General features: G+C 40.4%; 1 protein-coding gene across 2 annotated transcripts in view; it reads left to right on the top strand.

The window, feature by feature from the left end:
• The first annotated feature begins 972 nt into the window (after positions 1–972).
• PAWR (pro-apoptotic WT1 regulator) overlaps positions 973–25,763 on the top strand; it is an 84,451-nt gene continuing 59,660 nt past the window's right edge. Inside the window, exons 1-2 of one of the 2 annotated variants that reach the window (XM_040595287.1) lie at positions 973–1,112; positions 1,455–2,114. In XM_040595287.1, the coding sequence (XP_040451221.1) occupies positions 1,611–2,114 (504 nt within the window). In that variant the 5' untranslated portion in view covers positions 973–1,112; positions 1,455–1,610. Of the gene's footprint in view, positions 1,113–1,316; positions 2,115–25,763 lie in introns of those variants that run through there. The other variant, XM_040595286.1, reaches the window with a different exon arrangement.

The following is a 25,763-nucleotide window of genomic DNA, read 5'->3' as shown; positions in this document are numbered from 1 at the left end:
AGATGTCTTTCAAGCCCTTGCAGCGTGACTGGTGGAGGAAACCCCTTGCCATCCTCGTTGCTTCCAACACCGCGGTGGCACAGGCTCATCCCCAAGCCTGCGCCGGCGGGAGCAGGCTCCGCTGCCTGACTGCGGGCAGCCCGCCGGGGAGGAGCGGACCAGAGGCCGTGGTTGTGCTGCGGGAGCAATTAACTGCCGGCGCGTCCCACGGTGCACCGACCCCATTAAAGGCCGAAGCGACAGCAGCGGCAGTCACCGCGTTTTCAGGCCAAACCGGCGCTTCTGCCTCCAGCGCAGCGTCTCCCTAACGACAGCCGCAGCCAGGGGCTGCCCCAGCCGGGCTGGACACGCGGCCGCTCACCTCGCTCGCGGGTGGCAGCCGCCGGCGGTGCCGGGAGGCCGCACGCCCGAGGGCCGGCCCGCACCTGCCCCGCGCCCAGGCGGCCCCACGCCGGTAGGGCAGCCGGGCCCCGCAGCCCCTCATCGGGGACTTGCCGGCAGGTGCGGGGCGCGCTCGGCAGAGCACCCCGTGGACGCGGGACACCAGACCGCCGCCTCCGGCCCCTGGCGGCTGGGCTCCGGCAGCCCCCGCCCGCCGAAGCCGCCCGTGAGGCGGGAGCGCAGCCTGAGGCGGGCGGGCGGGCAGCGGCGGCATCCCGCTCGGCTCCGCAGCTCACGGGGCCGTGGCGCCCCACGCCCCTCCCCCGCCAGAGTTGCCGCCCGTCGGGAGCCGCGGGGCCCGTGTCCCCGCCCGTGCCGGCGCTGCCCGGGGCAGGTGGCGGGGCCCCGCGACGGGCCGGCACCCAGCGCGGTCAGGCCGCGGCGATCAGCGCACCGGTCCGGGCGGGGCCTCCCCGCCCTCACCCCATTGTTGAGGCCATCTCGGCAGTTTCCGCTTGGCTTCGGCTCCGTCCGCGCTGCTATGGGGAAAGGGGAGGGAGCTCGGGAAGCCCCTGGGCCGCGCCGCTCCTTCCGGGAGGGCGGGAGGCGGTGCCGCTCACCTGGTGCCGCCGGCGCTGGGGAGCGCCCGAGCGCGGCCCCGCCGGGCGGGAGGTGAGCGGCGGCCGCCTCCGCCCCGCCCCGCCCCGCGCGGGAACACGGTCCCCCGGCAGGCAAGCGGGCGTCGGGGGGATGGCACACGCTGCGGCCCCGGCGGCGAGCGACGGCGCTTTGCGGTCGTCGCGGTCGCGGCTGCGGCGGGCGGGCGAGCGGGGGAGGCGGGCAGCTCCGGGCGGCCCCGCGCCGAGGGGTGAGGGGAGCCCCGGCGGGCGCCGGGTGCTGCGCCAGGGTCGGGCGCCGCGATCCGAGTCGCGGGAGCCCGGCGGGCGAGGGCGGGCGGTGATGGAGACCCGTCCCCGGGCGCCGGGGAGCTCGCTGGAGAGTTGGCGGGGCGGCGGGACGAGGACGGGCAGCGCTGCGGGACGGTTCACATCTCCCCTTTTGTTTCTCTCCAGGGTGTTTGTGCTTCTCCGCGTCTCTCTCCCCGCCCCCGTCTCTCCCGCCCGCCCCGCCGGGACCTCTCCTCTCCGGGCGGCAGCAGAGCCGCCTCAGGGCGGGCGGCGGCTGAGGTGCTGGTGGGGGGCGCTCTCGCCGTCCAGCCCGCTGGGAACATGGCGACTGGCGGCTACCGCAGCGCCGGGGGCAGCACCACGGACTTTCTGGAGGAGTGGAAAGCAAAGCGGGAGAAGATGCGGGCGAAGCAGGCGCCGCCGGCCCCGGGGGCCGCCGCCGGCGGGGAGGCCAGGCCGGCGGGGGGCGCCTCCTCCGCCGAGCTGAACAACAACCTGCTGCCCGGCGGCCCGCCCGCCCCGCCCGACCGCGCGGCGCCCCCCGCCGGCGGGGCCGTCAACTGCGTCAGCCTCGCCAGCGCCGCCTTGGCCCGGTCCGGCCCCGCCAAGGAGCCGCCGCCGGCCCTCGCCGGGGTCCGGGCGGCCGAGCCTGCCGCCAAGCCGCCTCCCGCCGCCGCGCCGGGCTCCCCCGAAGGCGAGGAGAAGCTGGCCGCCAAGGGAAAGAGCTCGGGGCCCAGCGCCAGGAAGGGGAAGGGGCAGATCGAGAAGAGGAAGCTGAGGGAGAAGCGGAGGTCGACAGGTGTGGTGAACATCCCGGCCGCCGAGGTGAGCCCGCGGAGGGGGGGGGCGCGGCCGCCGCCGCACCTGAGCCGCCGCTGGGGGCCGGGGCGCTGCCGGCCGGGGCGCGTACGCGGGGCTGGGGGCGCCCGGGGCGGGCGGGGGGGCGGCGGCGCGGCGCACCGTGCTGCGCTGCGGGGCGCCCCTCGGCCCTGCCGGGGCTGCTGGCGGGCCGGCCGCGGCCGTGAAGCCGGCCGCCTGCGCCGCGTGGAAAAGCCGTCGGAGGGGCGTGCGGCGGTCGGTACGGTGCGGCATCCCCGCAGAGGAGGTGCCGTTTATTCTGACTAAATTAGACCTGTCACGACCTGTGACTTTTTTTTTTTTTTATGTCTGCGCCTTGGCAGAGGTTAAGTTCTAGGGCTCTTGGAGGATCAGACCAAGACACGTGCCTGTTAAAAGTATCGTCAAAACAATAGCAGCGAAAGCAAACTGATTTATCAGCTCTGAATAGATGTTCAGGTGTAAATATTACTCAGTTTGGAACCCAAAAGAATTTCCTGCTCTGGAAAAAATGTGGTGGTTTGAAGAGCATTTTTTTGCAGGCAGAGGAAGATATTTTTATCAGCCAACACCACTGTCCTCTGTGGTTTGCTACTAGTATAAAAATCTGGCATTGATTTATCATACTCCTAGAGGAATTCAAAAGAATGATAACTAAGTTTTTAGCGTTTTTTTGCAGTTAAGAAGAAAGGCCACAGGAAACTTTGAACACAGCCTGGTTTTAGTCTACAATTTTGCACTAATAACGATGACCGTCATTGCTGTAGAAAAAATTGGTTATGGTTAACATTCTAGATCATTAAAATAACACTGGAAGATAAGGTCTTTGTTTCTAAAGCAACAGAAGATGAAGTAATGTTCTTCATACCTGAAGACACTAATCCTAGGCATTTTCACAGCAGGCGCTTTCATGTGAGAAGGTGTTGCAAGGTGAGGAATGAGTTTTAGGAACAGTAGAAATCTTTATAATTGTGGGTTTTGTGAATAATAACTTGCATAGTCTTTAGTTTGAGGTGAAGTGTTTTGGCATAGGTCTTTGATATTCTTGCTTTGGCCAGTGAGGAGTGCGAGTTCTTTAATTTTTTGGATTCAGAGCGTGCAAGCTTCCTAGGCTGTGGTTAGTTTGTTGTATACAAAGTCCCCTGAAAGCCTGCCCCCTGTGCTTCTTTAGGAACTCTTAAAATGCTGTGTCTTTACTTTCCTAAGTAAACTAGTCATAGCCCACTTCATAGTGTTTTTTTGCACATTGCAGCAAGCATTGTACAATATAATATTTTAGGGGTCTCTGCTGTATGCCCCATCACCAGTTATCGTCTTTTTTGTTTGGTTGGTTTTGGGTGGTGGATTTCTTTTTGTTCTTTGAGACTAGCGTCCTAGTTCTTTGAACTAGTTTTCTAAACCAGTGTTCCTTCAGTAGCTCTTGGGTGGTGTGGTTTGGGGTTCAGTGGGTTTGGTGGCGGTTGGGGTTTTTGATTGTTTGTTTTGTTTAAGTATTGCTCAAAATATTATTTGCTTTCCAGGAAAACACATTCCTTGCGCAGCAGCCGTTAGAATCTTATGTGTGAATTTGTTACTGTAGTTTCTGCTGCATTGTTAAGGGTGGTTTATTTATTGGGGTTAACATTTAGGCATTGAGAAGCAAGTTCTTGCCTGTTCCTGTATCTTTGAGGGCCTGATAACTTTGCTAGCTGTCACCATGGGTTGGCACTTATTGGAAACTTCTTGTACCTTTGTATTCATTACTTCTGTAACTAGTGATTAAATATTCCATCACATTTTCATAGTCAAATTTTAGTAAATGTAGATACTTGTCATGTAAGGTATTATTAGGGAAACTTAGTAGTAATATGTGTTGAATTTTTGACTGGCACATACTTATGCAAAGCTATCTCTTCCCAGTTTTTCACTAAGAATTCCTAAGAATTATTTAACTAGGGAACACTAGATCATTCCTGGTGGTGGACAGCTTCAAAAACTGTCTCCACTGTCAAATGTGAGTTGCTACTTACCAGGGAATGTTTTCCGTGTATCTATTTGCTCATGAGAAAATATTCAACATGGTCAGTTGAAGTTCTCAGACTAAAGGCAGCTGCAGTGTACATGATGACTTGTTGGAATAACCTACGACACTCCAGTTTCTTGCAGTCTTTCTCATTAGATGCTAGGCGTAGCTTTGTCATGTTATACAATAGTGGCTTCATAGTAGTATGTGCTGAATTTAACCACTTAATACTTGTAGTAATGCATGGTGTATGTTCTGAAATTTGTGAAGAGATGTTCTTCTAGAGCTTTACTGTGTGTTTTATTGTCTTGTTTTTCAAGAGGATAGTCTTTCTCTAGAATGGAGTAGACATTTTATGCTAAATATCTCCTTTTTACAGTCAGCATGCCAGTAGTGGAGAACGATAAGAGGAGATTCTGATACTCTGAAATCAAAATGGGTAACTGTTGACAAAATGCACTCACAGAAGATATGTAGTGCTTAGAAGCTTCTCTGTCCAAAATGGAATACAAAAACAGGTGTTATCCTAAAAAAGTAGGATGTAATTCCGGTGCAGCTGGAGAATTTAATGATATGAAAGGTGGTGGAATAAGGAAAGTAAAACTTTGTGTTGTCTCAGTTACCTTGAATAGACATGAAAAATGTTAGCAGATCATTATTTGTTAATGATTGATTTCTCTTCAATAGGAAGGTAATAGAGCTAGATCCTAAACAGTTCTGTGTCTTAAATGTGTTCCTGCATGGAAGTCAGAGGAGGACAGAAACCATAGGGGTACTGTGAAAAGAGATGATGACAAGTTGGGAGAAGTGGCAACAGTGTATTTGGAGGCCATTGTGATAGAAGTAAAGACTGTTTTTTATCTTCTCATCACTAGTGCTTATCTAAGTAATGGTGACTTTTGAAAATGGCATCTGAAATACTTGCAGCTTTTTTCCTTTTTAGTGGTTGTAAAGTAGTTTCTTGATAGCTTGTTGAATCTTGAAAGTTGACTTCATTCTAAATATTAAGTACTGTGGGATTTGGGTTGCCTCCTAACAGTTGTTCAGGTTGTGCAAGGCAACTAAATTGTGTGTAATTATCACCCAAGTTTCCTTTTCGAACTGTTAAGCTTTGTAGCCATTTTTAGCTATGTTAGAAAGTGTTTCTGATGTTATGGGTATTCACTTGAGGCAGGTGTTAATGAGAAAAATGTTACAAAAACTTTACAGCTGTGCTAGTATCTATCCAAGAAACACTGAAGAGTTCTTGTTATGCTACAGTGACAGTGGGTCCCACTTTCTGAGGACCCACATATAGGGTGGGAGTTACGTGTTTTGCATTGTTATAGTAATTCTTCTGTCCTGCTCCAAGCAAAACAAGCTGCAGTGGTGAAAGTGCAGCTTTACTTTTGTAACTGTTTACACTGGAGGATTCTGCTGGCATAGCTGTGTGGGTAAGGTTGTTTGATTTTGGTTTGGATTTGGGTTTTTTTTTTTTCCTTCTGACCCCCAACCAGGAGAATAAGAACTGTTTTTGTGGTTACCCTGTTAAAAAAGCTGTATATATAATCACAGTCTTGGCCCATCTAGGAAGGACAGTTAGATAGCTGTGTTTTATTTAATGTGTGCTTATAGACAAAGTTTACATTTTCACCTAACCAGGTGGAAGTCATCTAAATTCAGAAGTGTTGTTCTGTTAATAACAGGGTGATGAATGATTTAAAAAGGTATAAAGAACTCGGATCTGTGTGTTTTGCATGTGAAGTTGCCAGATTCAAGACAGAACAATCTCCTGATTTGTTCATGGGAAATACTAGAGGTACTAATAGAGTAAGAGGTAGAAATGATTCAAATGTGGAATCAGCATAGATGTTCAGCCAGTCTGTGTTCGTCTCTTGTCATCTTATTAACAACAATAAGAGTATGAATTCTTGAAACCATGTGGTTGGCTTCCTGCCACGTGTCTTGCCTGCCTCTTGAGAAGGCACTGAATATGTGATGCTTGGTTGGTGTCAACACTGAACAACAGATTCTAAGCAAGCAGGGAGCAATGAGCTCTTTGTGGGGAAGGAGAGTTCCACCTACTAGAGTAGTCCAGCGTGCCGAGTTCTGTAGACTGGCAGAAAGTTGCTGCATTCCAGTTGGAAAAACTTAAGGAAAGTTTAAATGCCAAATGTGTCAAGCGTAGCAGTTACTGGATATGTTGTAAAGGAATAGAAATCCTTCTCTGAATGGCTGGAATCTAGAGAGAGGGGTTAAATCCTGTACTAGCTGTTGGACTCTTGACCAGAACTTTGCCTTCAGCAGTACCTTTCTTAGTCCTGCCCTACCTAAGGATCAAGTTAAATGGAAGAGCAGTTCTAGCCATCTCTTCATATTAATGGGTGTTTTCATTGCCTAACATCTCTGTGCATTCTTTTAAAACAACTTGCTGCTTTTTGCATATGTTGGGGAAAAAGAAGTTTCAGTGTTTGTTCAAAGTGCTGGAAAAAAGCCTCTATTTCTGACCATGATACCCTTAACACAAATGCCTCTGCATGGTATGGTGGAAGTCTGAAAGTCATGTTTATTTGACCTGGATGACCATTTGTGGTATGTTAGGCCATCCTCCTGCTTGCTTTGTCTACTGAACACATTTGTCTTATTATGGTTCCATTTATGGTCCGTCCTTCCTTCAGATATAGCAGGGTAATGGAAGCAATACAAGCCTTTTCAGATTCTGACAAAAGGATTTTATTGAGAATGTTTACATTCACTGTTTTGCTGTTGATGCCTTTGTGAATTCTGATTTTGACCAAGCCTCTGGGTAATACCTGTCCTAAGGGTATATTCTTTTCTCCTTTTCTTTCCATCTTTTTTAGCACATAATAAGCTTATATCCCCCCTCCTTTTTTGTTGTTGTTATTTGGGGTTTTTTTGTGTTTAAGAGTATGCTTTAGTATCCTGACCTTAGCTAGGTAAGGGGAGTTATTTGGTCAAATAAATGACATAAAAAAAATTAGAAGACTGGAAAGTTTTCGATTCAGGAATCCTTGTAGCAGCTTCTAAACCATTGGATGTGCATCTTCCAAACCTGGGCTCTCTTGTGTGCTAGGATAATGTTGCTCTGGAATAAGGCTGGGCAGTGCAGTAGTTTTCCAATGAAAGAGATACATGGAAGTTGTGTAATTTCTCCTCAAGAGGTGATATGGTTCCCTTTGTTCTTTCTGAATTTAATAAGGCTGTTTTTGTAGAGAAACAGATTGTAGACCAGTACCTACAGCTGGAATCCACAGGACTCTACCAGAAAGAACTTATTCTTTTACATACTTAGATCTTTTTAATTCCAGCACTTGTTCCTACTGCAATGAGAAGGATAGTGATGGAAAAGTATCAGAAGCCATTAATTTCCCCTCTAATTCTTTTGACTTTGCATTTATCTCTAAATGCAGTTTTGGGAAAGTTGGTTTTTAAAATGATCTTTTAATAGTTAGGTATAATTGGAAAACATTACCTTATAGGTTTTTTTCACTCTTCTTTTTTGGGGGTGAATCATCTGAAATGATACAGTTGCTAGGTGGAAAATAAATGCAATGTAAGTAAAGTATTTCCTCTTCTGTTGAGTACTGAGTTCTACAGCAAGTAGAAAGGTATTTAGTTTAGGTTGTAATTGGTGGTTTAAAGCTTGTTAATGTTCAGCCTTGCCAGTTACTGCCTTTTCTTGCCAGTCTGTCATGTAGCCAGTAACCCCAAATAAACATGTGTGTTGGTTGGCTGAAGATAAATATCTCTTTGTGTACTTTCTAGGCTATTTCTCTAGTACTTAAGGCTGAGACACTGTCTGTCCCATTGTTATTTGTTCCTAAAGCCTACTTAAAAGACAAGATAATCTGGAAGAAAATGTATTGTAGGGTAAAGAGTAGAAACAGCCTGTCAGCTGTACATTTGTCTATTTTTACACTGAAATAAATATTTGAAGCGTCTTTCCAGTGGAAATGAGGTGACCTCAGTCTCGCTGAAAAGCATAGGGAAGAAAGTGTTGGTGTGACCACTTATTTCACTGAAGTGAACACACTGCTAAGTATTGCTAAAAATTACTTATCTGTCATTTATGTCCCAAAATTTGTATGTAGTTTTGCTGTAACAAGTAATTTCTCTGAAAATATTTAATTGTTGTTGTTTTATAAAAATGCCTTTGTCTGATCCTCAAATTCAAAATGCTTCACTTAAATGGTAGGTTGATGGTTTCCTACAAATCAAAAAGAAACCTGCTGCTTTGGCTACTTAAAACTAGCAGTTCAGGCATATAAATGCGAAAATAATAATTTAATTTCAAGAGATTTAAACTCATTCTAAAGATGAATAATAATATTGCTTAATCATAAGAGAACCTGCCCTGGGTCCTATCACATGTTTAAAGCTGGCTACTAAAGACTTTTCAGCATTGGTGTATAATATGTCACATTGTAATAGATACAGAATCATAACAGTAACACAGATTGAAAGGGATCTCTGAAAAAGTTATCTGGTCCAATCTCCTGCTCAAAGTGGGACCAGTTTTGATCAGATTGCTTAGGGTCTTGCCTAGTGAAGTTTTGAATATATTCAGCCTGTTGAGGCTGGTATAAATAGCAGCTCTGCCTTCCAGCCTCTTAACCAGTCCCTACCGGTTTGGTGTCAGCCACAAACTTGGAGTAGCTTCCATCCCATTGTTCAGGTTGTTAATAAAGGTGTTGCATATTATTGGCGCTAATATCAGCCCCTGAGCAATGCCACTTACGTGGCTGGCTGCCAGTGGAAATATACAATATTGATTTCAACCTTTTGAGCCTGAAGATGCAGCCAGTATTCCACCACCTAATAGTACACTTCTGTGGGCCGTATTTAACCAGTTTGGTTTTAAGGGTGCTACAGGGAGACCAAGTCAAAGGCCCTTCTTCATTTTTGAAGGAAAAATCAAAAGTTTCTGGCATTGCTGCTGGTGCAGAAAATCCTAATATAAGAAGCTGTGTACACTAATATAGCTGAATTGTTAAAATCGTCTGTGTGAGAGATATTCTTTAGGGTTTTCTGGTTTCTTTTTGGTAGTGAAAGTGCTGGAGAATTGCTTTTTCCAAGGCAGCAGGACAAAAGAATAAGTAGTTTGAAAGACGCAAGAAGTCAGTCCATTGTTGTTGTATTGTCAGAGGTAGATGAATACTTTGGAGTAACACTGAAATAGATTTTCTGTTGAAAACTTGTGGTATTTTGATATTTAACTATTTAACACTTAAACAATATTATAAACCTCCAAAACTTTATAATATTTTAATGAAACTACCCTGAATCATGAACGAGTTGGTGCCTTGGCTTAATTTTCCAGTTGAACCTGCCTTTGCTGTCTCATCTCTTGTAACACTTATTTAGAACTATCTTCTGAAGGTAATGGGATTAAATAGCAGTCTTGGGTATTTGTAATAGTGTTTTCAAAAGTAAGTTCTAATATTCATAGCTGAGGAGGAAATAATGACTTCATGAGTAAACCCCAAAGGCTGAAAAAATTGAAAGGATAAAATGGAGAAGCACTCCAAAGCTGCTGCTTCTAAAACCTCAACGTTTGGAATTGTCATGTTTTCAAAATGCCTTCATGACTTTGGGGATCCTGATTCATCCCAAACCCGAATATTCAGAACTAATTACTGAGACTCATTTATTTAACATATCAGGAAGATGATTGGAATTAAAGATGAAATTCATAATATATTGTAAGATAAAATTAGACTTTTGTGTTGGTTTCTGTACTAGAAGGAGCAAATTATAGCCTGTCCATTTTAGACTTCCTCATTTTGACTTTGGTTTGACTATTTACATTGAAACTGTGTTGATCCTAGTCCTTAATTTCCAAAGCTAAAAGTAAATTACTCTATAATTAAGTTTTTATTTTTCTACTGTAGGTTCAATAGGCTGAAGAATAGTCCCTCAAAAAAGGGAGAGGAGGGCATTTTTAATAAAAAGTGTGTGATTTATTTATCTTTATTATAACTTCTTATTTGTGAGAATTACTTTTATAAATTATTAATTTAAAAAATTGTAAAAACCCACAGTGCTTCTCCATTGAGTTTCATTGAGGATACAGCAGAGAAAAAACCATGAAGGGATTAATTTCTGCAGTCATTCATAAACCACCAGATACCTTCTGAATTATTTTATGGTGTCTCCAGGCTTGCATTATAACTTTCCAGCAGCCTGTTTGTGCTTTGATTGTCCTATATCCCAATGTGTTACTTCCAAAAGAACCAAGCTGCTAAAAAAAACCCAGACCACAAAACCTCCCAGAACAAATAATCTCCACTTCCTATGTGAGAGAAGGAAAAAAACATTCTGCTTAAATCCATTCAAATCATGACTATATCTTACCCTATTTCAGTTTTTCTTTATGCAGCTTGAGTACTCATGCATCTCTGATGGCAGCTGAGTTTAGGCAGATCTTTCTCTGCCACTTTAAAGGTAATAGAACAACAACAACAAAAAATCCTGTATCAAAAATGTAGTTTCTGTATATCCCAGTAAGAACTGGTGGAAAATATGTTGCTTTTTCACAAGGAAAGGTTAAAACAAATCCCACCTCAACTCTAAATGAAGTATGATAATATAAATTGATATGCAAATTATTTATTGGCACAAACTTTTCATGCTGCTTACTTCATTGCATCTCTGGAGCATAGTTGTTTTCTAAATCCTTATGTAACTCAAAGTGTACAGGGGAGTTTCGGAAAGGTCACAGGTAAGCGTTCAGTTCCACACAAGTTTGTACAGATTTAATGAAAATGCCTTTATTTGGTTTGCTTTCATTACATATATGCAAACTCATGTATGATTTTCTCTGCTACTTTTTTTTTTTTTTTTTAAGCTGGAGTTGTGTATTTAAAGACTTTCCAATTGGAGGACTGTAGGTGGATGACTATTTCCTGTGCTTCACAAGGTCATGGGAAATTAAAACATCAGGGTTGTGGGTTTTATTTTATTTCAGGATTTTACTGTATTCAATCTGCTTGCGTGTTGCAAGGAAGGACTGGATGGAACATTTAAGTCTCCACCTACTCCAGGCCTGCAAATGTCATATTCAACTCTATGGTATAGTTTTACCATATAATAGTTATATGTCATCTTGGATGTAGCCAGTTTTGGTGCCTAATAGGAGAATGTAACCCTGAGTGAAGGTAAGCTTAAAAATCCCAAAAGTTAACATACCAAACAAACAAAAAACCATCAAAGAAACAGAAGAACACCATGTCAGCTGCACATTTTACTTAACTCTCAACTCTCACATATGTTCGAACAAAAATACGAAACAAAAATATGTGCTAGACATGGTTTTTGCACAGTGTGTTATGCAGTACTTCATCAACAATGAGATGGCATTAATTTTCTTGATTGGAAGCCTATGTAGGTAACATTCTGAACCTCTAAGTGACTTTTTGGTGGGTGAGAGACTTGTAGAAGCACAGTCTGGGGCAGCACTGAGTGCTTTCTGCGTGTAGACATTGAATCTGGGTGTAATTAGGGTTGGAAGGAACCTCAGGATGTCTTTAATCCAACCTGGTTGCTTAAGACTTTATCCAGTGAGGTCTTGAAAACCCCCAAGGATGAAGACGGCACAGCCTCTTTGGGCAACCCTTCCAGTGCTTGACTGTCCTTACAATGGAAGTGTTTCCCCTTCTTTTGGTCAGAACCTCTCTCCTTTAAATATATGTCCATTGTCTCCTGTCATGCACTGTTGCAAAGAGCCTAGCACTTTTCTGAGTGGCTGACTGGGGCAACTGGAAAAAGAATGTTTTTAGTTTTTGGCAGAGTAACAACCTAGGCATGCTTTACTCAGCAGAAGTAAGAGATGCTGTAATGACGTTTGAGGCACAGAGGCAGGATAGCTGGGCAGAATGCATACAGCACTACTCAGATGTAGAAAAAGTGTGTTGGCATAACTGTTGTTTGTCTGCATATATGGTGTCCAGGACAAATACATCAGTGACGTAGGCAGAAGCCAAGCAAGCAGCAACTGGGATTTCCTGTCTTTCACTGTTCTTCCTTTCAGCACTTCTGAACTTGCTAATTCTTTTGAGGTGTCATAGGAACCTGTGCGTGTCCTACTTGTCTGATATAGTTACTGGTATTTTATGAATTATTTTCCATGCAATATGCAGTTTAGCGTTTGTAGAAATGTGGGATTTCAATTGAAACCTGTGGTCATGTGGACCAGTCTCTTCCCACTGTGTGCAAATAAGGTGCATTTAATTGCTTTGTAAAGCTCTAGCTTAATTTTTCTTCTTTGTACACTGTAAGAAAATAAGATTGATTATAGTGGGTCTGACTAAAGATCCACCTAGCATAGTGTCCTGCTCCTACAATGGCTGTAAACAGACACATAGTAAGGATAAAGAATGTAGAAATCTTACCAGGTTATTTCTTGTGAATCAATTTTCTAGCTTCTTGGCAATTTTCATTTTGAAGACTTGCAGCATCAGATGACTGTACTAACTAGATGGAAATAAAAATTAATTTATCTGCCAAGTACTCGTTCAGTCTCCCCTTGAACCTGTGTGAACTGTTAGCATACAAAAAATCATTGGGAAGTGAGGTCCACATTTCTAAGAACCCTTGTATATGGTGAGCCATCTTTTTATGATTGTTATTTCCTTCTCTTCCCTCTAAAAATCCAACGTGGTATCTTGTCAGCCTCAAGTCACAATCCCTATTCACTACTTACTCTAGAGCAGGGCTGTCATAATGGTTAAGAGGCATTTCCCAATTTAATTTTGTTTCCTTACCCTGTACAAGCATTTGAACTTCTAGATTTTTGTAGCTCATCTATTGAGGAAAGTGGTTCATCTGATGTAAACCTTGGCTTAAACAGCTGCGGAACTATACCTGAAGATGAGGGGTTTTGTGCTGATCCATTCACATCCACCAGGTTCCCTTGAAGATTTTTGGTTTGGGAAGTAGGTTATTTATCTAGATAGGCTTAGAAATTTTTTGTGTGCTCTTCTGTTTTGTGTGAGAAGCAGGGCCTGCCTGCTGTACCACTTTGAATGAGAAATTCTGGATCCTTATTATACAAGTTCTTGTGCGGCCGAGTTCAGGTGACCTTGCTCCCCAGCCTCCTTTTAGTTTACCAGAATTTGTAATAAGGGAAGACTTTTGAAATAAGTATCTTCTTAAAGACCTTTACAGTGGAAACAGAAATGTATTATTATCTGAACCAACCTCATTTGGTTTTCCAGTACAAAACAGCAAGTTTTTTTATAAAACCTGCTCTTTTGTAATATCCTTTTTAGTTAAACAAAAGCCAGTCTCTTGTTTAGTAATTCAGCTAAGAAACCTGTGTGCTATAACATCTAGAAGTATCCAAGCCCTACCAGATAACCAGTTGGCTTGAGCTTAAAAATGTTGACGTTTGTGCTTCTTGTATATTTTATCTTTTAATTTCTATATTTTGTCCTGGAGAGAGAAAGAGGGAAACTTTGTTTCCGATTGCTGTTGAAATTTTTTTGCTTGTATGTAAATACACTGAGTGACTGAGGCTTCTTTGTTTACAAATTGTATGTGAATAAAAGCTACTTAAGAAGATAGATCCTAATAATTAGTGTGGTGGCAAAATATACAAGTGCAATATTCATTCTTGATTTAAAATAGTTTCTTAGTTGTTTACATAGTGCTTTTTGTCTTGTTTTGCCTCCTCTTTCAAGCCAGCAGCACTAAAGGAAATTAAGCTGACCTACATCTTCTGTAATTGGAAATGGTAGAGAAGTTTTTAATATCAAATGCTAAATTACATGGTAGCAAATTGGAAATGAGTTATTTCTAGTTGTTGGTGTGTTTTTTCCTCTTCAGTGTTTATGTACATATTTACATGCTAAGGTCTTTTTTTTATTTATTTAGGTTAAAATGTAGAAAACTTAGGCCAATTTTTCTCATTCCCCCCCCCCCCAAATCACATTCCTCACCCTCCTCCCTTTATTTTAAGAACATTTGGGTTTTTGGCCAGGAATAGGAAGCTTTTCAGTTTGATGTGTTTTTTCCTGAATTTAAGAAAATAAATATATTCTTCAGATTGTTTTGAGCTTATGAAAGATGACCTTTATTACAAGGTTTCAGACCCAATTGAAGTTCAGGTACCCTGAAGCAGATTATTAAATGAACCTAACTTCAAAAAGCTCTTAAACCAACAATGTACTGTGAGTAGCCATTTAGAAGGAGCTCTAAGAACTGGTAGTCTGCTCGTAAAACTAATTTAATCTGAATAATTCTTCCAAGGTACAACAAACTGACTAGTCAATGAGATGAAGTGTAATTTCAATTTCTTCCATAAACCCACTTTTTTTGTCTTTGCAGGAATTATTCAGTATTATTATTGTTCAATTAAGCAATGCTTTGCCAAGCAAGAACTATGACATTGCCTTATTAGTCTTTGTTTTTTAAAGTATTTTGAGATAATTGTTCTAAGTTTGGCAGTGGTTGTGCTTGTAGTCTGTGTCCCAGAGTGTTAATAACATTGAGATGCATGCAGAGTGTGTGCATTTCTCATTTGTGCTGATGTGATTTATTAATTTTTGTAGACTAAATTCAATCTGGAATGACTTCAATTTTCATGTTTTCAACAAGCCACTTACCAAAGTCAGACAACAGTGCTTAGCAATACCTTGCTAATACCTTAGTTAACTGATTGGGCCTTCTCATTTTAGGTCATACAGCACACATTTTTTTAAAGTATAGAAACAAAATTTCAGCACATGTAACTTGGAAGCCAGTGAAGATTCCATGCCTGTCTGCTCCGTTCTTTATGCTGGTTTAGTAACTATTATCTTTTCAGAGGTACCCAATAATGATTAGTAATTTCTCTTGAAGCTGGTAGCTGCTAGTTGCCTATAGAACAAAATGTCAAAAGCTTGTCTTTCACTTCTTCCCCCGGCCCTGGAGTACTGTAGGCTTTTATGTAAATAGTGATGTAACTTCTTAAATTACTTATTGAAAGTTTTCAGTGAAGCCTGCTTAGAGTAAAAGATCTGGGTATTTTGGAATGTGGGAGGTGGAGTGGAAACCAGAAGTGCTTGGTCCTGCAGCAGATTGTGTTCCAGAACTGTGCTAAATGAGTTACTTAACTTTTGTGTGTTATACAGCCAAGTTTAGCATTATACCGTTTTTTTTCTTTCATATTAAACTCTCTGATCCTTATGTGAAAAAGTGCTATTTAAATTAATGTACTAACTCCAAGATGAAATGTAATGTTGTGCTTCAAATGATTGAATGGCATTGTCATTTCAATTGGACAAAAGCTACAAACCTGTAAAATGCTGAGACATGCTGAATGATTTAAAAACTGAATGTCCGGAGGAACAGAGGAATTTTGGAGAGCAGCCCTTTGAGTTTGGCCTTTCAGAAAAAAAGGTGAAGATTGGGTGAATTGAGACACCCTGCATTAGTATTTCATTACAAAAAGCTTTTTTCTTTTTTTTTTTTTTTAATTACATTAATTTCTGCTGTAGTATGCTGAGAAGAGATTAAAGGATGTTTGGGTCTTACATTATTAGTTTAGAGATCTGTCATTTCTGCTCATGATGCTTGAGCCTACCAAATTGTAGGCTTCTGCTCTGGGCACAAAAAAAAATGAGACAGGAACAGCATGCAATCATACCCTAAAGGATGTTACAGAACTGGGTGTTAGGGAAGTTTGTACTACTGTGGGCAATGGCAAAATGTTGCTGGAAGTCTGGGTGTAAGTTTGTTACATTAATGAAGCATCTCTTTCATAAAAAAGCCACGTTTCTCTCACAAAGGTATTAAATACTCTAGTCTGAAATCTGGTAATTTTTTCAGGTTTGGAAATTACAGCTGAATATTTAAGTACCTAAATAGTTGGTAAGGTAAATATTCTAATAAAGCATTCTAGTGAAGTACGTTGGAATTGGGCACTTTGAGCATACTTAACAATTAAATTAGGGCCTGCACTTGACAATCAGAAATTTAGGGGCATGCATTCAGACACTTCTGAATAATGACATAGCTAGAGTTTAGTTAGTCCTAAAACATCTGTGAATTTCCTCTTTTAGCCTATTTCTGTACTCTTTTGATTTGTTACTAACGGAAAGTATTGGGAAAGGACAGAGTCCTTCATACTTTTTAATGAATTCCTATGGTTAGAAAGACATAGAAACGCTAAATTCTCTGTGAAAAGGGAAATAAAGGGAAATCTGTCTCTTAAAAATTAAGAAAACTTGTTCAGTGAATGCATATAAAGGTATCTTGTATCCTGTTGAATATCATGTGCATCATAATTATCTTGCATGAAATAAAGACACCTCAGGCAGTTGGCTTTTATAGCAAAAGGTAGGAGTTATTTTTAGCCTGAAGCAGAAACTGAGGAGCATCCCATTATCTGACAAGTCCTCTTTAGCACACATAAATGGGTGCTTTAACATTTTGTGGGTTTGCTTCTTCCTTTCAATTAAAAAAAAATTGGGCTTGTCAGATGTCAGATCAGTTTTTGTTAAACTTACCTGGAGGCTATTTGAATGCAGGTGTTGCTAAGCAGCTCAGCACTAGAAACCACTTCTTATAACATGCTACATTTTTTATAAGATGTAAGAATGTTTGAGAATCAAACCAATAAATTAGAAATGGGAATATTAATGTTTATGCACACATGAAATATTCCCAGCTACTATTCTGCTTCACTTTGATTCTTCATAATTTTTTTGTGTTCTGTATTTGGAGGTTGCTCATGTATTTATATGTTCTACAGCTTTCAGCACTTACTGCTAGGTGACTCAGAGTGACTAGTAAGTGAGATCTGAAGCATGAATTCTCTACAACGTAAGCTATCAATTCATTACCTATTCCATTATGATGAGTTTAGACATCCCTACAGCTTTTTAAAAGCTGGTACAGCGTATTAGTTTAGGTTGAGGATTGTTGTTCTTCTGCTTTGAGATCCCGCTTGGATCAGCTTGGGAGTACCATGATGGTTCTCGTGCGCTGACCAGCTTATGGTTAATAAATCGCACTGACCTAACCTGGCTTCATCTAGAAGTACTGGGAAGTGTGGGCATGCAAATGTGATGCAGTGATGTTCAAGCATGATTCTCAGACCTTTGGATGTCAGTGTTGCTTCCCTCTTCCAAGAGTGTTTTAGTGGACTTGCATAAGTACAGCTATGTTTTTAAATGAGCCCAGATTTTGAATTGATTCATGTGCCTGCAGTTTGTGTGTCACAGCCATCAGTTTGAAAGCAGTGATATTACAAAGAACAGCTTTTGTACCACTTAGTCAAAATGGAATGGTAAAGTTCTGTCTAAAAATGTGTTTCTGTCCCTTTAAAATATGCCTTTAAAAACCTTCTTTAAATCTGGTTTTGGTTTGTTTGTTTGTTTTTTAATTTACTGAAGTCGTAGCAAAAAGCAAAAAAGGCTAAACTGAAGGTTAAATTGAAGATGTGGCTATCCCTTAATATGTTACAGAACTTCAATAAAGATCACAAATCTGATATTTAAAAAAGCAGATAAGGGATGACAGATAACTGTAGACATAGTTTGCAAGAAACATTTTTGTGGATTTTCTTCTCAGTTACGACTACAGGTCAGACTATCTCTAGAGTATTTATTAACATGATAAATAATAAGCAGCTTATTAAACAGAGGTGTAAGAGTGGATTATTTATCTGAATGTCATCCTTATTTGTAATAGATTTTATTAACAAGCAAATGAAAAGCTACTAAGTGTTGAAGTGCCCAAGTTCATATTTCCAGCTTCATTACAGTCTTCATTGATCATTATACTTTTTTTACCATAGTAAATAAAGTGAAGAAACAGAAGATTAGAACTGATTAAATTCCTTTTCTGCTAGAACATCAGGACTTTAGTCAATAACCTAACATGAAAAAAACCTTACTTTTTTGGTAATGTTTCCTATGTGATTTTCCTTTGCATCATCCATTGTTATATTTTACCTTAATTTTCTTTTGCTCTTTTTTGTCTGTTGAATGCATGATGTATCCAGTGCTTATACTTGCATATGAGATTGCATTTATAGAGCCTTTTGGGTTTCTTCATAATTCTGACTCTGAGATAAACTTTTTTTGAAGAATCCTGGACATAACACTTACTGCAACTCAGTCTGTTTAACTGCTTTCAGTCTGCACTGACTAGATGACTGGGTTCTCCCTTAGTTTTCAGAAACATGTCCAGAATGAGTATGTGACAGACAAAACTTGTATTGGAAGACCAGATGTGAGCACATGGCAAAGAGAAAGCAGAGCAGCAGAATTTGAGTGTGAGAAAGGAGAAAGAAAAGTGTGTTCTAGTAAAGTTGTGTATACAGTGTTTTTTTAATTACAGGTTCTGAAATTGAAAGCATGTTACAGACATTCTTAAAACACAAGTTACCAAAATTTTAGTTCATATAAATGTGTATGAATCCAAGTTAAATTGAGAAAATTAGCTTGGTTATGTTTATATGAGCCAGTATTTAAAATGTACCTCTTCATTCCCTCATGAATTTGAAAAACTGGGCTGGTAGTATTTTACATAACGAGTAGTTTAGTGTACTGAACGACATCTGAAACAAAAGCTGAAAGAGAGTTTTTTTGGTTGGTTTGCCACAGTCATTGGTTCTGCATAGCAGGAATCCAGTTGAAGTTTGGAGGGACTGTATGAACCAGGATCTGTTGTTGGACTAGTATTTTTTCAATACCAACAGTTACTGATTACCAGAAGGGAAGTAGGGCCTGTAAAATATTTTTCCACTGTTGTAAGTGGAATTTTTCCCATTATCATATGGCTTTATCCAACTTTCAGAACTCCATTTTCCCCCCTCTTTTGTTCAGGGATTGTTCTTCCACTTGGACGTTGTTTATTAGGAAGCTAGACTAATAAATCATGAATTAATCTCCTAAAATATCACAGGATCGTGGGAGAGTGAGAGCTGTGGTTTTTTAGTTAGGATTGTGTTTAAAGAAAAGCTTGAGAAATAAATGAAAATATTGTTCATTTGTTTCTAAGTGCAGCTTATATATTGCTGATATATTAATATTAAAATAATGAATTTAGAACATGAACACTACTGATGTATTCTTAAAAAGCAGGTATTTTTTAGTCATCAACACAAAAGTAGACAGAGACTGATGAAATTTGAGAGGAGTACCTACCTCATGGGAGAATCCTGGAATGTATTTGCTAATTGGCCTTGCATTCATAGGAGAGACTGCCGTTTTTCCTCTTTACATTAAAATGAGTATTCAGCTGTCATACTGGGAACTGGTAGTTGATCAATGCTCAAAATACCTGTTTGTTATTCATTTTCATTTGGATGATGCTGAAGGAAAGGCTAATTTCATGTTTGGACACAGCTGTAGAAATTGCTTGGAAGGAGGAGCTTGTTGTGTGCCACATAAAGTGGTTGACATCAGGAACATTTATAAGAGATGTTGCCTTATATCCGGAATTTAGCCCGGACCAGATTTTTCTAGCTCTCTTCATCTCTATGAACTATTTGTAAGCCAGCAAACTGTGTACTTCGTAGATGATAGGGTGTAAAAAGTGAGCTTGGAGGGAATGGTACTGGTGTGGGGGATGGAATATGCTGAACGAAGTGTGCAAGAGTGGACTGGGTAAGGTGGGGGAAGCAGCCTGTCCAGGCAACCTTGAAGAATTCAGTGGTAGGTCACAGATGTTTGTGCATGGATATAGCCACGACTCTGAAATAGGCTCCACATCTAGGCTTGAACCAAAGTAAGTGCAGCTGATTTGGAGTGCCTTGGCTTTGAATCAGCTATGGGTACAAGGGCGGGCATATTTTCTGTGTGAACAGGCAGTCCTTCCAAAGACGACTTTAAATAATATGTTCTGTCTGCTCCTTTTTATACATATAGAGGAAGCTTGTTTGAAAACAGTTTTTGCAGTTTACTTGCCTTGTAATTCTGGAAATCTGTACCTTAAAATATTTTACTCTGAGAAAATGATGAATATTCTAGTCAGTGTTTTCGTGAGTTAGCAGCTGCTGGTAGAGTTCATTGGAAAAGTGCAATTCTAAGTGAAAGTGAAAATTTCTTAAAAATAAAAGAAAATATTTCACTTTATTTTTCACTTTTTACTTTTAAGTACTTGATTAAAATTTTGTGTCATACATCATGTCTGTAAAGAGGACAATCCCTTTGTCAGTTGTAGCTGCAGGTTTTATTTAACAAGAACAATTTCAAAATGGCCTGTTCAGTCATGCCTTAAGTATACGACAAACAAAATGCCTGAAACCAATAGAGATAACAGCAAATGGGGACTACCTCCTAGAGAGACTGGCTTATTAAACAATCATGTTCATCCCTGGTATTCCAATCCTTTCTTCCCTCAAAATTCTGGCACTGCCAGATAGAGGCAATAGTATGCACTAGTAATTAAGAAGAGAAAGGATGTGAAGCCTATATGCCTGAACAAGTTCATTTGAGGTAAAAATGTGTGATAGCAGTACATTTCTCATTGATCATTGAGAGGATTTAATTCATAGTAAGTATTTTTCCTGAAATAGAACAATAGAAAACCCCACTTGCTGGGGGGAACAAAGAGGGAAACTCATTTACAGGGCATCTAACAAGCTTCTAAGGTCCTTATTCTTTTTGCGTGTGTGTAATGAAGGAAAGTAGGAGGGTGAATAAAAAGGTGGGATAATCTTTATTCTAGGTTCAGTTTTAAAACTTCTAAAAGGGGAAAGAAAAGTGCAGAGGGAACTGTGAGTCTTTGCCTGGCTTAATTTAGAGCAAGCAGATAGGTTTTCCCTTTTTGCAGCAGTAACATGCACACTTGCTTCTGATTTGTCTCCTAGCCTCATCCTCCATTTGTCTTAGTAATTTGTTTCTAACTAATTTTTTTAATAGCCTGTTAGGTACCGTGTCTACTTCTGTAATCAATGTATGATTTATTGTTGTTCATTTTCTGCTACGGTATCCAATTTAATTAAATGAAACTGACTGTTTTCATTAAAATGGTAGCTGTTTAATTTTTAAATTCACCATGAACTCTTCAGTGTATACTTCTAGGGATTTATTTCTTATTTATTGCTTTAGATCTTAATTCTTAGTATGAGTGTGTAATGTTTATGCAAAACTACGCTTCTAGGGGAATTTTTATTAAATTACTTTTTAAAGTTTTTTGGTGGTTTTTTGTTTGGTTTTTTTTTGTTTTTGTTTTTCAAGACTGTGTGCTGGGAACTTTAAAATAAAACATTCAGACTGTGAATGCATAGTGCATGCCTTTGACTTTTTTTTTTGTCTCCAGGTATGTCTGAGGTAGAGCAAAGGTCAAATGTTAACCATCTCCTCAAGTTACGTTTCAGATTAAGAAGACATGAATGTCAGGAATTTGCAGGATTGAGTTTAGTGAGGCCAGTAATGTCAGAGCATTAGTTGAAAATGTGAGGAGGAGGGGGGGGGAGTGTGGCAAGAGGGAGGGGGACGTTTTGGACATGTTTAAATACATTTCACCCAGAACAGGCAACGTGTTACAAGAGATCACAGAACTTGTGTTGGGATAAAAAAAAGTGTGTGTGTATTTTGCCTTTAAATTAAAAATCAGTTTATTAGTTGCAAAATGGTTTGGTTTTGAACAAAATATTTGCTGTTGTTTGGTTGGGTTTTTTTGTTGTTGCTCTTATTTTTGCTCAAATGTTTTAACAACTTTAAAAGGCTGCAATATAAATGGATGGAAGGATAATCATGGATGTTTAATGTATTATTATTTATTTTTTTTTAATTGGGAAGCTTTTCAAGAATGTGCTTATTTTCTGCTTAGATGCATTTGCTGCTTATAATTGTAATGAGTTTATAGATGAATGCTTTTTACTTTCAAGACCAATCCTCTTCAAAAGACAGAACCGTCCTTGAAAGGTGGATTTATTTCTAAGAGCTTTATAAAAAGCCATTTATCTCCAGGAGGCTCTTTTTATTGTTCAGAACATAATCCTGTCCTCTAAATATTTCATTATTGGTCAGAACATTCTATACACAGCAGTTGGATTGAATCCCTTGATTTTTAGGGAATATTGGACTTGAAGATAGCACTAGGGCTGAGGCAGTTCTTGCTAAAATATGGCTAGATGTCTACTGCTGCCATCAGCTGATTCAACAAGAACTTGTCAGGAATTTAGTTCACACAGTCATGTTACATTTAAGCTTGCTTCTCTGTTGGAGAGACTTAATGTTGTTAGTGTGACATCAGCAACAGCACCAAAACCTGGACAAAAAATAAAAAGAAGGAGCATTTCCCACTGAACTGTTATAAAATATTTGGAAGAAGGACTACAAAGCAAAGTGGAGATATTTTTTTTTTTTAAGCTTTAGTTTCATGCTACAGAATACTTAAATGTGCCTGTAATGAGGCAGGAGGAATTGTCACTGGCTGCTTACCAGTTTCAGGATCTTGGCAGCTGCCTTGTTAGTCCCCTTAAAAAGTCCATTGATAGTCATCCCTTGATAGTAAGTAGCGAGGGGGAAAGGTGTTGTGAAGCTTATGCACTGGAAATCACTGTGCTGTACCTGCTGGTAGAGAGCTGTGACAGAAATGGGTTCATCACTTCCAGATGTTTTAAAATACGCTGCACTGTGTGCTCTTTTGACTTGAGCTTAATTGAAGGCAGCCTTAATTCCCAAGACAGGTTTTACCAGCTTTATCTTTCCATGATTTGGCCAATGATTTTGGTTATTTTTGTCTTTGGTTCCTAATTTTGAGAAAATACATACTATTAGTTAATTTCTGGCATAGATCTGCCTTAGTATACTTACTGCTTACTGTTGTTATTGATAGCAGGTTTATTTGTTTTCATCACAGTCCTTTCCTGCCTAAGTGGGACATTTGGGGAAAACATCTTGAGAAGTTACTTTATAATGAAAATACAATTGGCTGAATGTGCCTTTTGTACACCAAATCATTGTGAAAAATGTTAGTTTAATGGTGAGAAGTACCTTTAGGGCTTCAATAAACTATATGTTTTGTGGACAAAACTAAATCCAGTTTACAAAATTTTGTAGAGTTCATATTTGTATTATCTTTAGTTGTATCACCTTTCCTCAGAACTCCTGCTCAGGAACCTAGGAAAGCAGCCTTTAAAAATCGGAGGGGGGGGGGGGGGAAATGGGTGTGAAATCATTATTACTGTAGTTCAATTATGGAGCTAGGTCTTACTCATGTATCCTGGAAAGACAACTGAACTCCTGTGTCCAGTATACCTTTTCCAATGGCCTTCATTGGACTTATTTCAGTGCTGTGCAAAATTAAGAAAGGCTGCACTTTTGTGTCCCTTGGCTTCTCACTAAGATAATGAAGCTGTATGCAAAGAATAGGATTTGTAGAGTATCTATGTGAAAAGCATCATGTTGTCTCTTGTCTTTAGAAGATGAGCAGAATTGCCAGCTACATGAGTTGATAACTTCTTTCTTGATTGGGGAAGTAGTGGTAAAAAGTAATCTTTTGTGGTGGTTTTTCCTCTACAGCTTTTAACCCATGAGTCCCATTCTTTTCCTTATATCTGAGAAAGTCACAGCTTTCAGTAGTAATAAGGCTCTTACAAATTCCATAATGGAAGGCCAAGAAAAGAAGAGGGCCAATTAATATGCAACAGAAGGAAATGTAAGTGAATGCATCACCAGAAGAAAATCAGAAAATAATTCAGGCAAAGGAGATCTAGGAGTTTGTCAACTTCGATCTGATTTCAATGAATAGTGAGATAACAAATCCATGATTCCAAATCCAGTGAAACCTGACCTTCATTGGATTTGGTGTGTTCAGAACTTCTTGCTTAGTATAAAGTGTTTTTCATGTAGTGTGTGATATGAGTTGTGGCTTAAAAATACATATAGATATGTATATATCTATATGTATCCAGTAGTGTAAGAGTTGTAACAGTTAAGCAGTAAAGAAACTGTTCGGTAGGGCAGCTCACTTTTTGGAGGTGGGTAACATATAAAGCGTATGTTACAGGAAGAAGTATACATTCATTCAGATGAAGTGTGTGCATTTAAAACAGTCCATCTTTCTCCAGTCTCCTAATGAGTAGTAGTGTATCAATTGGCTGTTTCAAACCAGGAACTTTAGGTTTTAAAAGCTTTTCCTTTGCATATTTTAGGAGAACTTTTCTACACATTCTTCTTAAATGCATCAGATTACTTGCTTGCTTCTGCATGCTTTTTTGGATGCATCTTTGGATTTGTCCCTGAATCCCTCTTTGTGCACAGAATCTTTGAATCACAGAACATTTTGCCTTCTCAAGAAGGAAGCATTAATCTCAGGTGTTGCCTAAATGTAAGAAAAATAAAAGCCAGGTGGACCCTGATATTTCTGCTTTGGGGGGAAGTGGGGGACAGCACATGAAAAAGAAATCAACAACCCCACTGGCTTTGTAAATGCATAGAAATGTTGGTTGAAGAGGACCTTTGGAAGTCTCAGAGCAATACTTTCAGCAGGCCTGGATCAGGTCTGCCATGGCTTTGTCTTGCTGGTGCTTGAATACCACCGAGGATGAAGACTCCACTGTCTGAGTAGCCTGACCCAGTGCTGTACTCATTAGATGTTGTTCCTAGTGTGCAGTTGATGCATTTTGTACCCTTTGGTATATAATCTGCTGCTTCTGAGACGAGCCTGGCTCTGTCATCTTTGTAACTAACCTTCAGATAGTTCTAGTTGCTATTAAATTGCTCCTAGACTTCCTCTTCAGCAGACTAAACAAGCCCTTCTTCATGTGCTCTTGCTCTATAGACCCTCTCTAATTTTTTTTCCTCCTGTTCACTTGGTTCCCTCATTTCAGAAGTTACTCTGTATTTCAATCGTATTTTAATAGGAGTAAGGGGCATATAAGGCATTATTTATTATTATTGTTGGTTCTCCTTGCCCTTGTGGTCAATAAGCAGAAGTGTATCTGATAAAAGTTTCTTTTTGTTGGCTCTCCTTGCTGGAGTTACTGGTCATCAGAGGCATATCAGAGAGAGTACAGTTTGGTGGGTTTTTTTAAGGATAAAGAAACAAAGAAAATTACATTGAGACAGATAATTCTTTCTCAGAAGCCAGTTAAGGTTTACATTTTGCTCAGATACTTTTCTTTCCAGATGTTTCAGTGACCTGAGGAGGTTGCTTAATTCAGCTGTTCTTTCAATGATGGAATCAAGATGGATCCAGAAAGGATATGTCCAATAGAGTAATTCCAAGTAGAAAATATTTTTTTTAGGTTGTTCCTCATTCTTTAAACTGAAGCATTTTAATTGCTAACAGAACCAAAAGTATTTCTAGTAACAAAAATAGTCAGTGTTTATTTGGATAGATATGTATTCACATATTTCTAGTATTTTAAAGAATTTTGCTATTGCTTGCAGCAGCCATTCAGAAGACTCATAATCTTGGTGAATTATGGAATGCACATAAAAATATATCTGTTCTCCAGTTATAGATAGATGGTGTTTAAATTGAATGTGAAAACAGCATTAAATGTTTATTCTGACCAGTAGAAAAATGTAACTGTTCTAGTCCATCCCAATATCTTAATCATTCTGATAGTGTTTGTTTTGATAAAAGTTCTTTGCTGCCTTTGTGCTGATAAGAAAAAACACTTACTCCAGTATTTTAAGAAGAATATTTGTTCTCTCTTGAAAGTTTTAAGAATTATTTAGAGATAG

The sequence above is a fragment of the Falco naumanni genome, chromosome 5 (assembly GCF_017639655.2).
Source record: "Falco naumanni isolate bFalNau1 chromosome 5, bFalNau1.pat, whole genome shotgun sequence".
Taxonomy (NCBI): Eukaryota; Metazoa; Chordata; class Aves; order Falconiformes; family Falconidae; genus Falco; species Falco naumanni.
This window is presented reverse-complemented; position numbering and strand designations above follow the sequence as displayed.